We start from the raw sequence: 15,167 nt of genomic DNA, 5'->3' as shown, positions 1-15,167 counted from the left end.
AAGACAAGAAAGCGACGAATTTCTACAAGCGGATCTCTGGCGGCACGTACGTGAGCACGAAGCTCTGATTTATTTATATTTGTTTGTTTGGTTTGGTTCCTGGATGAACGTGACGGTGTGGCGGCTCTCTTCAGGTGTGCGCCCCTGCGGCGGCCTCGTCTCCCGACCCACTGGATGCGTCGCTGCCGGTGGGCGCTCCTCTGCACCTACCTCCTCGTGCTCCTCTGCGTCCTGTCGCTCACTTTCATGTTGTGGAAACTTCAGGACGGCGCGTCTGAACCCTGATCGGCCCGTTGTCATCCGAACCAAACTTTAGTGTCCGATTTTTGTTTGTTCATCAAACACTTTCGCCTTCAAGGTTTGAATCCAATCCACATTTTTTTTTTTTTTGGGTGGGGGTCATATTTTTATTATAAATATACCAAAAAAAAGTTAAAAAACCGATACAATCACTTGGTTAGTAATAAAAACGCCATACTGCAGTCAAAACATTCAATAAACCACCATTCAAAAGGCATCAGTGATTAATTATTCAAGAGATAATAGCAAATGTTAAAAATTCAGCTTACTTCACGTCATAGCTTAGACAATCAATCTGTCCGTAAATATATATTTGATAAAAACAGCAATCGGTCTCCAACGATGGATCCAAAATGTCATTAAAAAGTCTCTTTGTTGCAAAGGGAGGGGGACTTTAAATAAAAGATAAATAAAGTATAATGTGAAATTATATTAGAAATCGGGAAACTTGTGTGGAAACTACTGAAGGTAAAATTCTAATGTGCAAAATGTGCCCCGGCCACTAAGAGCTGTCTGAAATAACAGCGATTTATACCTGCGGGGACACATTTATGAGAAGGTATGAGCCTGAATTCACCTCAAAACATCTTCAAATAAATAAAAAAAAACAAACAAACAAACTGGCATTTCGCCTTACGTTTTTAAATTAATCACCGACAGGTCCAGGTTTTCTGCATCACGTCAACGAGCGATCTCACAGAGAGTCCAACGACTTAATAAATACAGAGATAAATAGGAACGACTCGGCGTAACGGCAGGAGACACCCGGCTACACCTGGCTCACGATTTCCGCGTCTTCGGCCACGAACCACTGGACCGGAGTCCCGTCGGCGGCTCTCTGGAGGATGAAGTTACCCGAACCCTGCAAAGACAAACGTCAAACTTCATGTTGAAATGACGAAAAGCCTCATTACGGACGACTCATGATCAGATGACGCGGCTGAGCGTGCATGCATGCTCCTCTCCGTCACCTGGTTGAACGGCGGCAGGTGTGGCGAGGTGGGGCTCGTCACGCCCAGGGGGCCCGGCTGCTCGCCGCAGTTGGTCCGTCGCTTCTGCAGCTGGTTCCGCTGATGCCAGGACTTCAGCTCCTCGGACACCAGCTCGCGGGGCAGTAGTCTGATGGCGTGGTTCGGGTACTCTTTCAGCGAGGGCGTCCGCACCAGCCGGGTGTACGGCGGCGGCGGCGGCGGCGGCTTCATGACGCTCCTCGGGGAGGACGCCGCCGCCTGCCGCCACTGTCTCTGCTGAGGAGACGGGCGGCACTTCCCCCCGTCCGGGTCTTGCGGGGAGAGCGGTCCGTCCTCCCCCGTGGCCCTCGCCGGTCCGGAGAGGCCGGCGGCTCCTTTCTTCTGCGCCCCGAAGTGGAACCCGTACGGCGGCGGGCAGAGCTTGGGGATCTCGGTGGGGGAGCCGATGTAGGAGGAGGAGGAGGAGGAGGAGGAGGAGGAGGAGTGCTCCGAGCTGCTGTCCTCAGAGCTGGACTGGTAGGGGTGCAGAGGGGAGTACTCTGGAGAGCGCACCATGAAGTCGCCCAGGCAGCGGCGCTGCGGCAGCCGGGCCCGCCCTCGGATGTTCTCCGAGGCGAGGCGCTCCAGGCCGGCAAACGGCTTTTTCTTGGGGAGTCTGAGGACGCGAAGAAGCAACTTCACACATGCTGTCACAAAACTCTTTAATGACTCTGTTAAAAAAAAAAAAAAAACCTGATTCTGGCCGGAGTCTGTACCTGAAGGACTGGGAGTACTGTCGGCGCACCAGCAGCTCTGGGGTGGAGGGGGCGCTGGTGGAGTGGCTGTTCCGGAGAGCCGAGTTCTTCACAAACTGAGTGAGGGGGATCCTGCTGCTCTCTGCAGACACCTGAGCTCCTGCTGGACTGCTGCACACGGCGACGAACAGCAGGGGTCAGAAAGAAACCATTCCCACCCAGACCGTTTGCATTTTGATCGGTTGAAAAGTCGCACTGTTTCGGTCTCGTACCTGGAGCGGCTGCTGCTCGCCGACTGAGGCTTGGCCAGCTTCTGATAAGGCTGGTCCAGGCTGGACTCCTTCCACGGGGAGTTCTGGATGGGCGAGCGCTCGAACTCCACGCCGTGCTGACTCTGAGGAGAAGAGCGCTGAGTCTGGCCCGAGAGCTGCAGGGGGTCCGAGGAGGACGTGCCCAGCACTGGAGGCGAGAGGGGGCAGGGGGAGTCCACATCTGAGAGGAGGGTGAACAGTGAAGATGAAATGAGAAGAAGAGAATACGCCAAACTGAACAGCAGCTTTGTAATTCTTGTACTTCAAAGCATTTTGAAATAATGGAACTCTGCAGAGTTTCTTTCTTGTTTTTGTTTTGTTTTTTTATCCCCCCCTTACCATCATCCAGAGCCACCACATCAGAGAGCGAGCTGTCATCAGACATGTTCAGATCTGCACACAACAAAAACCACACAGATGGTTTCCAACCTGCACTGCACAGACTGACCTGCAGGGTAGGGAGGGGGGAGGGAGGGGGCAGTATTGTCCCTCACCTTTGTTGCGGCTGCCCGTGACGGTGACGCAGGGGGAGTTGCATTCACTCTTGACCCGGTGCTGGAACACGGCCTCCTGCAGCTCCTTCACCTTCTTCTCCTCCCTCTTGCACTGCTGCAGGCGGCTCTTCTTCTGCGGTTTGCTCAGGTTCCCTTCCAGCGACAGCTTGCGAGCGGCTTCGTAGATCTGCCGGTGGAGCGCCAAGTCGGTCTCCAGCGCCTGCAACTCGGAATCCTGTCGAAGAAGTCCAGCCGTGACCGTTAGGGGTGATCTCGTCTCCTCTGGCGAGACAGCGTTCGGGCCGCAGAGGGTGACGAGGCCTCGTACCTGCTGGTGCAGACATATCAGACCTTCGTCCAGCTTGAACGAGGCGCCGATCCTCCGCCGCACCCGGGGCGGCTTCTCGTCGGGCATCAGGGGATAGTCGGAGGGCAGCGTGCCGGTCAGCTCCTGCGAGCGACGGGGAACAAAAAAAACAAACAAAAAAAGGCCTCGATTACACTTCACGCCGTCGCGCCAGCCATTCGCCGACGGCCGAGCGTGACGCGCTTACCGCCTCTCGGATGCAGAGGTTCCGCAGCTCCAGCAGGCACAGCTCCAGACGCTCCTCCAGGCTCTGGTGCTTCAGCTTCAGGGCTCTGGTGTGGGTGGTCAGGTCCTTCACCGGCGACGTGGGGCTGTCAGGACCTGCGACAAAACACAGTTATTTTTTATTTTTTTTGAAAGAGAGGTGAATATTAAAATCGCTTCTTTTTATTTTGCTATTATGATGCATTAATAGCAGATTTGGATGTAAAACTGGAATAAAGTTTTCCACTGAGGCTATTAGATGACCAATACACGATACTTACTCATATTATGCCTTTCTCTACTGCCTTGTTTTAATTTATTTCCTTTATATCCTTGTGAAATGTGTGTAAATGGTGATATTGATATGACCAATATTGCATCATGAAATGTGCTGTATTTCAGATTACATTGTAGTTTCCTTTATAATAAAGACAGGCCTAAAGATGAAATGAGATGACATGACATAAAAGTTTTTATCTTTTTTTTTAATCAGTTAGGCCCGTCACTGCTTGTGTGCTTATGTTAATACTTCCTGTTTAGTCAGTAAGCCTTGTAATCCAGCAGCGGAGCGACATACTGCTGGAGGTATTATAGAGATTATATTCTGCAGACCCTGCACATTAAAGTATGTGGAAATCCCGCATGCGTTTGCAGTGTTTTCTCACCGGAGTGTAAAATAATCCCACTGTCGGTGTCGCTGATCTCCTCTTTGCTCTCCACGGCTGTCATCTCGACTCGTCTGCTCGGTAGTTTTTTTTGCTATTACCTGTTGAAATGAGCACGGATCAGACCAGTGGAATGAGACGAATCACTTTTATACCAAACAGTTGTTTTTTCTCCCCACCACCACCATTCATTCCAACACACGCTGCGCCACTTAACAAAAGTGAAAGACCGGCGAGTGCTCCCTTTTAACACACTTTATCCAAGCAGCTTTTTTTTTCCCTATACCCCTTCTCCTCCTCCTGCATCACCCCCCCCCCCCCCCCCCCTCCCCACCATCTCCCTCCCCCTCCCTCCCCATCACAAAAGAGACAGACCCCCACGGTTGACTCGGCACATGTGCAGGGGTTAATCTGAATCGTGGTGCCATGGCGACGGGGCACGGCGCGGCTGGCCCCGGGGAGCGTGTCGCCGTGAGGCGTGTCAGAGGGCGTTTCAAAGGAGCCCGCACCCCGAAAGGGAAAGCAGATGGCAGCGGGAATTACCCCAACTCATGGACTGCACCTGTTCTCCCTTGTGGAGCCGCCCCCCCTCCCACCTCCCTCCGCTCCCATTCAACCAGTGTCCAGGAACCCTCTGGGGGCTTTGAAGTGGAAGAATGTCTCAATGCAGGGCTTGTCCATCGGATCACAAGGTCCCCGGCTGAGTCCTGCTACATACCCCTGCTCGTTTTCAACAACACAATTCATGTTTACAGCCTGATGGGCGCTATTGTTCCTCCACTGCAAAAAAAGGCCCAAAAAAAAAGAAGCAAAAAAGCATGTGACTACTAATGAATCAACGAGGTGTGGCGAGGAACAACACCAGAAACTGTGTAAACAACCGAAGGAAGATCTCATGAGTCATTTTAAATCAGGCCAGTCGTGCGCTTGTGGGTGTTTTGGTGGAAGCTTCAAGAAAATGCTGCCTTTTTTATTATTAGTATTTTTTGTTTTTTACCCGTTTTTAGGTCAATCGATTCATTCGGGATCTCACATGTTTACCAACAGTTGAAACTTGTCAGTGTAAAATATCAGCGGATCACGAGAGGAGAGGTTGTTTGTGCACTTTTCTCTCTCTCTCTCTCTCTCTCTCTCTCACTTTCTTGAGTGAGTCTCATAATAAATGTAATGACATATTTTGGCCAAACAGACGTGTGTGTGTGGGTTTTCGACTTTCAGTAAGGATGAAAGTATCTCATTAGCCTGTGGTGCTTTGACACCACATGTTCAAAGCAGATGATAATTTCGATGCGGTAGCGTCTGGTAAACAAAGCCCAGGAGAGACGGCGATGATAATGAGGCGCAAAAGCCGAGGTAAGATGACATGGCACCACATGAAAGGACGTCCTGTGTGCGTAATCCCCGGCTCCTGCCTCGGCCTCCGTGTTTGGAGATCGCTATCTGGCCTTTTCCTGCCGGGATGAGGAAGACGCGGAGCGCGGGTGAATGAGAACCTTCTCCAACAGGATATTGTTGTGTATCTCCGAGGTCTGAGCCATTCACCACAGCAACTCATGTGAACGGACACAGCCGCTGAGCGGCCAGTGACACAATGAGGCACGGCGAGGCAGCTCGAGTCAGTAAAACAACACTGCAACAAAGGCCCGTGTATCCACCGGCCGGCCTCAATAATCTGCTGCGGGCGCAATATCTGCTGACGACTGGAGCTGGGGCGGCGGCGGCGGCAGCGGCCGGGCCAGGCGTACAAGACGAGGCTGAAGTATGAGGTGGAGGAAAGGGTGGGAGGGGGGGAAGGAGATTTCACTGCTGTGTTCGCAGACACATGGCTCCGCGCTGCAGCGATCTGACGTTTAAAGACGTCGACAGTAATCAGAGACAGGCAGGGTGATGTGGGACTTGCCCGCTTACACCCCATAACTGTCTGAAGCGTTTCACAAGAGTCTGTGGTCGGAGGTCTAAGCCGAGTGGGTGGGTGGGTGGGTTTGGGTGTGTACGTCTGAGTGAAGTTCTCGCTTGAAGTCGCAGCTTTTTTGCCAAGAATGCCGATGCTGTTTGTCAAAAGCTTTCATGAGAGTAAAAAGTCACGAGAGGTTTGGACTTCGACTGTTGGAAAGAGACAGAAGAAAACAGGAGTTTCTTGACTGAGTATAACAGGAACAGTCGTCCATTTCCTGTCGGGATGACTCCAGATAGCAGCCTCCGCCCGGCAGACTTGACTGATGTTGTCATAGCATCTTAATTGTTGTGATCGCTGCTGTCCACGACCAGGTCGGATGTGTCGTGTACGGGGAGCCCGTCGTCCCACCCATCCTGTCTTCTCGCCGGACCGTGACGCTGTAACATCTCCGGAAGTTGGTGTTTATGGCAAGAGATCACGATGCGGATTTACTGTCTCCCAGACTTCCCCCCCACCCACCACCACCACCCTTTCCCATGAGCCTCTTGGAGCTTCGTATTCCTGGACTGGGGCCACCACCGCCGTGCTCATTACCACTGTGGTCGGCCTTGGAATTACCAACGGGGACCGGCCTCACCGAGGAAACAGAGTGAGGGTTGCCTGAAACCAGACCGAGGCCCGTTGGAACCCTGTAATTAAGATTCTCCACTGAGTGCTGATACTATGGAAGAAACCAAACGACTTTACAGCATGCCTCATTTCAGAGTCTGATGAGACGCCAAAATCTATTCAGCAAAACGGAACCGCTGTGCGCACAGTACGGGCCGGATCAATGAGGGGGTGCGGGAGGAGGGGGAAAGTAAAGTGAAGTGTTGCGTTACAACGAACGTCACTGCAGTGGAGACGTGTGCCCCGAGGAGCACCGCCGAGTTTGGAAACTCCACAGACAGCAGTCAAAAGTGGTAGATGAGGTGATACCACTAAGAGAATAAACTACTGAAACACTTATCAGCTTTTTTAAAATCTTCTTTCTACTTCGGGTCAACACTGTGACGTGCTGTCGGAGGGGGTTCAGCTTCCCTGCAAAGACAATGCCGGGGTAATAAGCATAACACTGGGCAGCTCTCAGGCACTGGAAGCCATATGCTGACCAGACACACCAGCTCTGTCACAGCCCAGTGACAACGTAAACACAGGGGGCGAGAAGAGATGCTCCATTGTTCTGTGGAGGCCGAAGAGGCTAACTCGGGATCACGACACCCCCGTTCGTCTGAGTCATCATTCCTGAAACCTCTGAATGGGCAGCGGTGGCTCTCCAGACCACTGGCCCGGATGTGGTCGCGGCTTTTCACTTCTCTTGGCCCAAACCGGTGACAAAAAAAAAAAAAAAGAGCTGCGGGGGGCGCTTCTGGGGTATCACAACACTGAGGTGTTGTCTTCAGCACCGTGCTAATGCACACGTCAGTCAGTATGCGAACGGGAAGAGACAATGTTTATTCTGCTGCTGCTGGTGGACGGCTTCCACCCAGCAGCCTGTTGACCCACATCAGCTTCGCTCTGGAAAATCAACCTGTTTCTATTACTGGATTCAAACATAGTGCGGTCATCCGCCACAGTTTGTCAGCACAAGTTCCCTTTGGGAAAAAAAAAAAAAGTTTTGTGTGGATTGCATAAACATCCTGTATTTACATCTGAGGCTGACAATACTGACGAATACATATTAAAAGTTATCTGCACTAACAAATCATATAGTGTTCAGGTATACACCCATTTTGAATTAAAACAAATGAACTATGGTGGCCAAAGAAATGAGGTGAAAAGTTGAGGGGAACTATATGAATGCAACTTGAATCAATGAATAAGGCTTATTGTGCAAACACATCCCCTGTGGGTGTTTCTATAAAACAAGCTCAACGGCTGCGTGAAGCGTTAGTGTCTCCACTTCATTGTCGGGTGTTTCCCTTCCATAAAATGCAGTTATCAGACAAAAACAACTTTGTACTCACTGTGTGTTTTGCGGTCAGCTGCTCTACAGCATCATCCTCTGTGCGGCTGCAGACGCGCTTCAGACTTTCTGCGCTCGGATGTGAAAGAAGCGCTTGGACATCTGTTTCGGACCAGTCCACTCCCTCCACAGAAAAAAGGGGTGGAAAAACAAATCGTTTCTCGCGCAAGATTTTTCTATCCCCTGTTTAAACTCACAAACACGTCTCTTTTAATTTCTCCTCTAACATACACGTAAGAATTTCTCTTCACGCGTGAGAGTATTTTGTTGGCGGAGAAAGTCCCTCCTCCTCCCCCCCCCGCTTTCTGTTGAAATGGTTCAGTCCGACGCTGCTGACTTTCCAGACACGCTCTGCTTATTGACGCAGCACGCGACGCTCTGAGGGGCTTTTCATTTCAGAGAGTCAACAAAAGAAGAATGGCTGGAAGCCGGGAGACAAGTTTCTCCCAAAAAGAGAAGAAGAAAGAGGGACAGCTGGCACTCTCTCTCTCTCTCTCTCTCTCTCTCTCTCTCTCTCTCTCTCTCTCTCTCTCTCTCTCTCTCTCTCTCTCTCTCTCTCTCTCGCTCTCCTCCATAATGTAACGTGACGTTTGAGCCGCACATCCATCAACAACCGAACATTTGTCAGCGTAATTATAACCTGGAGGCAAAATTTAGTTTTGATTGCAGGTTAGGGGACATTGAAAGGTGCATATTTTGGTAAGAGTTAGCGTCCGTGTAGTTTATTTTTAACTTGCATGGTGAAATACTGCAGCTTGATTAAAATCCGCCCAATGTTATTTGGCAAATCGCATGTGCACTGCTTTATAACATTATTGTTTATAGAGAAAAGTAACGTGATGCAGCAACTTCACATTAAAACCATGAATGACTATTGTTCCCAAACATTGAAGTGGTTGATTGGAGAACAGATGAAACAACCAAAGTAGCCGATTGATTATTGTTATTATTTATTTCCCGTGCTTTTTTGTGCTAAATTTAATGTTGTTGATATTCTAGCTCTGTTTATTCTTCGTGGAGCAACACTACAACACTATTCTTTTCTATTCTATTCTATTCTGTTCTATTCTATTCTATTCTATGAGAAGAGAAGAAACAAGGACAGCAGGCCTATTGATTATATTGTTTACATGCTCTACACTACTGGTTACTACGTTACACAGTCAGCAGCCACTTCAGCTCTGCACAAAGGTCCAAATGTTCAGTTTTGTACCAGATCTGAGGGCTTTTGAACTGTTGCTGAGCTGGACTGCATTTCATTGGAAGTTGTTTCTAATTTTATGACCCTCCGTCACATGATGTTTCAATGGACCGGAGCCAAAGTGAATATTAGAAACGTCCTAAAGACAGAGTTGAGGGCAGAAATGTTGCGCTGGGTAATAACGGACTGCACTCGAATTTAGCGTAACAACATATATAACGCAACAGCTTTGTTTATGAGTCCTTAAGTTCTGTTTAATACGAGTTACTGCTGAAACTACTGAAATGGTCTACATTTGTTTACCTTCAGCCGATGGCTTCTTTGGCGATCCCAAATGTCCCCGGTCCCTTAACCAGACCCTGGGGTATTCCCTGTCCTGAAAAGCCTCCTCCAGATGGCCGGTGCTTTCTCCTCTTGTCCCGTGATGGAATGAAAAGATCAGCTAATTAAACAAAGTCCCTTATCCATGTGAAAGAGCCGTGAGAGTCCTCCGGGGAGAGGAGCTGCATGCAAATCAATTCCCAGTGTTTTGAATTGAGTCCAGCGCAACAAACCATGATGCCTTTATTGCCGCAGCATACAGACACACCAGAAAACAAACGCCGTGAAAAACAAACATACAAACAAACACATTTCTAACAATGTGGGGGATTTATATTGATACAAAATGGGTCTGTTTAAAACGTCTGTGGGGGACCGTCGTCTTTCCGAGGAAGGAATCAGTCTCGATAGATATGAGCCTCAGATAAAAGTCCTGTAATCCGCCGAGAAGCAACAAAACTGAAAATTCAGAAGAAAGATCTGTGATTAATTACAAAGAGGGTTTGAATGTTTATAAAGATATCTTGGCGTGACCGATTCAGTTTTTCAAATGTAATTTTAAAAGCACACGAGGACATGTGAAGCGAGGTGACGCCTCTTTACTCTTTTTTTCTTATTGCCAACAGATAATCGATATGAAGACTGGCATCCCGGGGGGGGGGAGGTGATGGGGGCTTCAGGGCCTCACTGCTCGAACGTTTGCGTGCGTCTCAGGTTGTCTTTCACACGGACGAACTCTGGGATCTTCTGCTGGTCCTCCCGCCGCCTTATCTCCTCCTGCTCATACTAAAAAAAAACAACAACAACAAAAACACATCAGTGTGTCAATTCTCCACTCAGTTGAATCACCAACAGTTTACTCAAACTTTTGTGGGATTCACCGGTCTGCTTGGATCTATGAGACAGCGCCCCCAGTGGTGAGAGGCTGTGCTGCGGCCCTTATATGTGGCCCTTTCCTCACCTCAGTCCTCAGGGCCCGGCCATGTCTTCACATCACCAGGCATGTCTTCATGCATGTGTGCGTGTGTGTTCATTTGCTTCTTGATTATCTGTTATATCCTTGCACTGTTTTTAAATCATGTTTTGCACTTTATATTACCTTGTTTAAAAAAAAAAGTGCGATACAAATAAAGTTGATTGATTGTTTCATTGACTTTATCACCACGGCGTGGACGAGGTTGTGTCTTTACACTGGTTTAGGAAGCAGCTTGGGTCAAGTCAGAGATGGAAAAGTTCTGTTTTTGACCCTTCAGGCCATCCAAAACCCCTCAGTGTAATACTAAACAAACACACAAACAAAAAACAAAAACCTAATTGCCAGCCCTGACCTCTTGGAGCTTCTGCTGCCGCTTGCGGAGCTCCGTTTCCAGGTCTGAGGGCCGCCGTTGTGCCATCTCCTCCTCCCTGTGCAGCTCCAGTCTGCGCTGCTCCAGGACTCGCTTCAGCTCTGGTTTCTCCTCCAGCAGCAAACCCCTGCAGAGCACACACACACACACACACACACACGTCAACACCGGAGGGCCAACGGTGTTTTTGAGGGTTTGCCCTCTTGTACCGTTTGTGGCTGAGCATCAGCTCTCGGTGCAGGTTGTGGTAACTCGGCGGGTCGGCCGAGGAGCCGTTCAGTTTCCTGGGATGGAACGGCTCGTCGGCGCCGTCGACTGTGGACTGACGGGTCAGAGGCAGGGGGCCGGTCGAGTTCTCTGAGGAACACAAAAGGGGAGCCCATCAAGGGGCGTCACCTACTCAAGATATGAGCGATCGTCACGAAATCCACAACAAAGGTTTCTGTGATATTGTGGAAATGTTAAATCTTGTTCATTCAGCAACACTGAAATATAAAGAAAGCAACCAAATGCATGACTACAAACACTACTGTCGTGAGGTCGTGTTGTGTTAATGTATGTCTGCAGTTGTTACCTCAAATAAACTTATGTCTGCATTTTTTTCTTGCTCTGACAGAAATAACCTGAGAGTCTTTAATTATAAACGTACAACTTCTGAGCCTTTTTAAAAAAAACAAAACAAAAAAAAACAAAAACCTCCAACTCATAAGCTTTATACAGTATGTGCTCCTTTATGCAATGCAATCGAGTTTTATATTTGTTTGTGTTATAAAATACCTTTTTTGAGATGTCCATGTCCTGGTTTCTGTCAAGTTTGACAAGGAAGGAAGCAGAAAATACATGTTGTTACTGACTTAAGGGTCAGAACACTGAGGCGTCAACAATGGCCCGTCAAAACATCTTCGTTTTAGTCTTTGCCTAATGGGACGGAGGGTATAATCAGATAAGGGCTAAAACAGACAGCGCCTGCTGTGCTTCTTAAGCAGGTGAGCGGAATGACATAACAGCCCGACTGTGAACAAGTCAGAGTGACGCCGCTGTGCTTTTGACCTGGCAGTGATTGTCTTTGAGAGAAAAAAACAAAACAAACAATGCCAATATCTGCTATTCTTACACTCGTTACAAAACGGCGTGTAACGTGATCGGGTCGCCCGCTGCCGCCACACCCAACTGAAACCAGAGAGCCAGGTGAGACACGGGGACATATGCTGTTGTGTCTGGTCCCGGCGGACAAAAGGCGACGTCACGCCGGCCCCCGCAAGGCCGCGTTTCTGTCCTTTACTGTCCTGCAGCTGTGAGTTTGTGCCTTTCCAGAAGTCTCCAGCTCTTTCTGTCGCTCCTCACAGATGAACATGGCTGATATTAATCCCAGTGAGGGCCTGCGGGGGCCTCAGATGGATTACTGCAGACTCACGTCACACGATCTTATAATTTCTCAACTTCACCCTCGTATAATTGCTCTTAATTTCACAGCCCGAAGCCCATTCGGTCGTCTGCTGCTGAAATCATTCACAACGCAGCGTACGTGACGGTTCGTACTTGGGTGAGGTTGTCTGTTGCTCCCAAAGAACAAATATAGTTTTTGTTTAATATGATTTTCTATGTATGACTAATCATAGTTTTTTTTAAGGTAAGGCCAGGCAAGGCAAGTTTATTTATAGGGCACCATTCAAACACGGGGCAATTCACAGTGCTTTACAAAGAAATTAAAGACATATAATAATTAATTTTAATTTCTACACCAAGATGATACGAGTACATTAAACTCAATCAACAACTGAATCCATGTGATTTGATTTCATATGCAAACAAGCAATTTCAGAAAGCAACCCGAGAATCAAAAGGTCAGGACGATGTGACGCCTCGCAACACGAAGTATAAACAGTGCTGATTATTTCATCGTCAGATTTATTCGTCCTGCAATATTGTTCCTCTTCGTGTCACATATTTAACTCTACCGTTAAAGATCTCACAATGGAACCAGATCAAAACAAAACCTTGGCTGTCAACTCACTACAGCCCGACCACAAGCCGACTCAGCCTCCGCCAGATGGCCACCAGGCCCGACGCTGACCTCTCCCTCACCGGACCCGCCGCAAACCGACAGTGCAAGAACTCACTTTTTTCACAGCTGACCCCTCCATGGCCAAATCGTTTGTCCGGTTTACAGGATTCCCGTCTTAGTCCATGTTCAAAAAGAGTCGTCTCCCCAACTCAGCTCAGCGTGTCTATTGTCTGTTTCTGTGCCGCGTCTAAGGCCAGCATGTTGTTGTTGACGGGGGAAGCGCAGACTCAACGTGCCACCCAGCAGCAGCCCATCGTGATAGTAGACGCCGAAAATCTTATTACGCCATTCAAGATTACCTCACAACCCCCCACAAGGCCACCGGAGGATAGATTAGTTAATTGCCACGGACACAAATGCAGCTTAAAACAAGTGTGGCACGGCATTTATTGCCAGCAAACTCCTCCACAGACAAACAGACATAGTGTGGGGTTTAGTGTTTCCGACGTTTAAGCAATTTTGAGCAAAATAAAGGAATTCTCTGAATAATCACAATTAGTGTAATTTGTGTACTAATTATATTGTTGTGTACTTGTGTAACGGTTGCAAATGTTTAAAAAAAACAAACAAGTGACAGCCTTCATGTATAGATAGTGTCTAGGGGTTAATGTGTGGCCTCGTTCAAACAGCAGAATGTGGAGTGGAATTTGTGTTTTTGTACGTGACTGCGACACTGACATGTACCACGAGTGCGAAGCTGCACGTCTTATGACCTTTTGAGCCACTAAAAGTGACATTTTGGCATAATGAAGGAATTTCAGACATTCATAGTTGGACTTTTTTTTAATTTTTTTTTATTAATTGGAAATCCAAAGTACCCACCGTCACATATTCGCTGGATTAAAGATGTTTTATATTTCCTCGAGTTGGGAAAAAATTAGACTGCCTTCACGTGGCACCGCCACCAAATCCTGGAAAACCCGTGGTCCATTCCGATAACTAGTTAAAAGGATGAATCCCCTGCTGATTTCTAACTGAAGCACTAATGCTGAGTAACACTTGTGGGTCAAAGTGTGGCTGCAACGGCAGACACTTTACACAATGCAGATCCAATGTTTTCTGGCTGTGACCTCACTCATTTAACTTATTGGTTAATTTTACTTTCATTTATTTATATTTAGGGGCCAAGCGGAGCAGTAGTAACGTGATAAATGTATGGATTCGAATGCTTTACAAGAATTTCTGTGGGGAGTTTGAATCACGTTCTTCCCCTGTATGCCTTAATGACTTCAATGTGTTGTTTTGTTTTCAGATGTATTTTTAGAAATACATTTGCTCTGCCTTTGTTTTCATAATTTCGGTCAAGAACTGTTTTTCTTTCATATCTGTCTGAGAAAAAAAAAATACATAAAGTTTGAAAAAAAGAAAAGAAAAAAGAAAAAGACCGGGAGTCTATAATAATAAACGTTAACTGTTAACGTTAACGTTTATTATTTATAATCACATCTTTTCAGAGGGAAAATTCAGACTGAGCCATTTTATTGATTGGCCACGTGAGGGCGACATAGTGCCGTCTCCCATGATGCACCGCGGCCCCTGCTTTATAAGCGGACCCGGAAGCGTCGTTTCCCTCACAGTGTGAATGCGGCTGAATGCGTGTGCGTCCCTCTTTGTGTTTGTGTGTTAGCTTGAATTGGCGGATGAATGTTTTGTGTTTTTAAAAAACCTACACGTTGATCTTATTTGATTCGGTCCGAGTTCGGCTCTGCTCGGACCGGAGATGATAGGAAAACTCGTCCGCGAGCCCTTTTTTGGGCAATGAGCGGCCGGAGACAACAAACCTTCTCAGGGCCTCCACACGCTTCGTGCTGTGGTCAGAGGTGATGAATTGATCAGATATACTAGTTCTTTGTGACTTTGAGTTCATCTCAAGTTTCACCGAGGACCATGAGTATAGAGGCGATTCTGATCTAACCACAGCCTGAGCGGAGCAGCCGGGGAGTTTGTAGCCGCTAACGAGAGGCTCTCAAGTGTTACGAATCTGTTGGTTGCCTTTTCAGATGGTGACTTAACTTCAGACGCGTTCGTGGTGAATAGCGGAGTTGTTGAAACGACTCCTTCAGCCACAGCTGTGAACTCTTCTTGCTTGACTAGAAATCTTAAAAGTATTGAAAATGAGCCCAGACCACAATGAGAAACCCCGATCATGATTCTGTGGGTAAACTGCAATCACGTGGGTTTTTTGTTTGGTTCTGCAGGTAAACCACCACAAAGCATGTAAACTTCTGACCCCACCGTGTAGCAGTTCTTTCCAACGTTTTCCTTGAGGGACCCAAAATGTTCCCA

General features: G+C 48.0%; 2 protein-coding genes across 2 annotated transcripts; both read right to left on the bottom strand.

The window, feature by feature from the left end:
- Positions 1-398: 398 nt before the first annotated feature.
- inavaa (innate immunity activator a) lies at positions 399-8,011 on the bottom strand. The gene is made up of 10 exons (XM_080497368.1): positions 7,950-8,011; positions 4,047-4,147; positions 3,365-3,498; positions 3,139-3,261; positions 2,811-3,045; positions 2,656-2,709; positions 2,278-2,497; positions 2,027-2,176; positions 1,272-1,926; positions 399-1,162 (listed from the first exon to the last, which is right to left on the bottom strand). Exons 2-10 carry the CDS (start codon positions 4,108-4,110, stop codon positions 1,070-1,072), a joined length of 1,728 nt encoding a protein of 575 aa, XP_080353494.1. The 5' UTR covers positions 4,111-4,147; positions 7,950-8,011; the 3' UTR covers positions 399-1,069.
- A 2,143-nt stretch (positions 8,012-10,154) lies between these two features.
- LOC308130567 (protein FAM107B) lies at positions 10,155-13,135 on the bottom strand (the record flags this gene model as incomplete). The annotated part of the gene is made up of 4 exons (XM_080496970.1): positions 10,155-10,256; positions 10,799-10,943; positions 11,026-11,173; positions 13,114-13,135. 4 exons carry the CDS (start codon positions 13,133-13,135, stop codon positions 10,155-10,157), a joined length of 417 nt encoding a protein of 138 aa, XP_080353096.1.
- Positions 13,136-15,167: the final 2,032 nt, after the last annotated feature.

The sequence above is a fragment of the Blennius ocellaris genome (assembly GCF_963422515.1).
Source record: "Blennius ocellaris genome assembly, chromosome: 5".
In the NCBI taxonomy this organism is placed as follows: Eukaryota; Metazoa; Chordata; class Actinopteri; order Blenniiformes; family Blenniidae; genus Blennius; species Blennius ocellaris.
Note: the sequence above shows the minus strand (reverse complement) of the source record. Positions and strands in the feature narration are given on the sequence as shown.

Bases quoted from the DNA above. Each gene is read 5' to 3' on its own strand.
- inavaa (XM_080497368.1), bottom strand. From the start codon at position 4,110: ATGACAGCCGTGGAGAGCAAAGAGGAGATCAGCGACACCGACAGTGGG. The intron at 2,710-2,810 runs GTGAGGGACAAT...TGTTGTGTGCAG, and splicing joins CACGGGCAGCCGCAACAAAG to ATCTGAACATGTCTGATGAC. The intron at 2,177-2,277 runs GTACGAGACCGA...CGCCGTGTGCAG, and splicing joins GCGAGCAGCAGCCGCTCCAG to CAGTCCAGCAGGAGCTCAGG.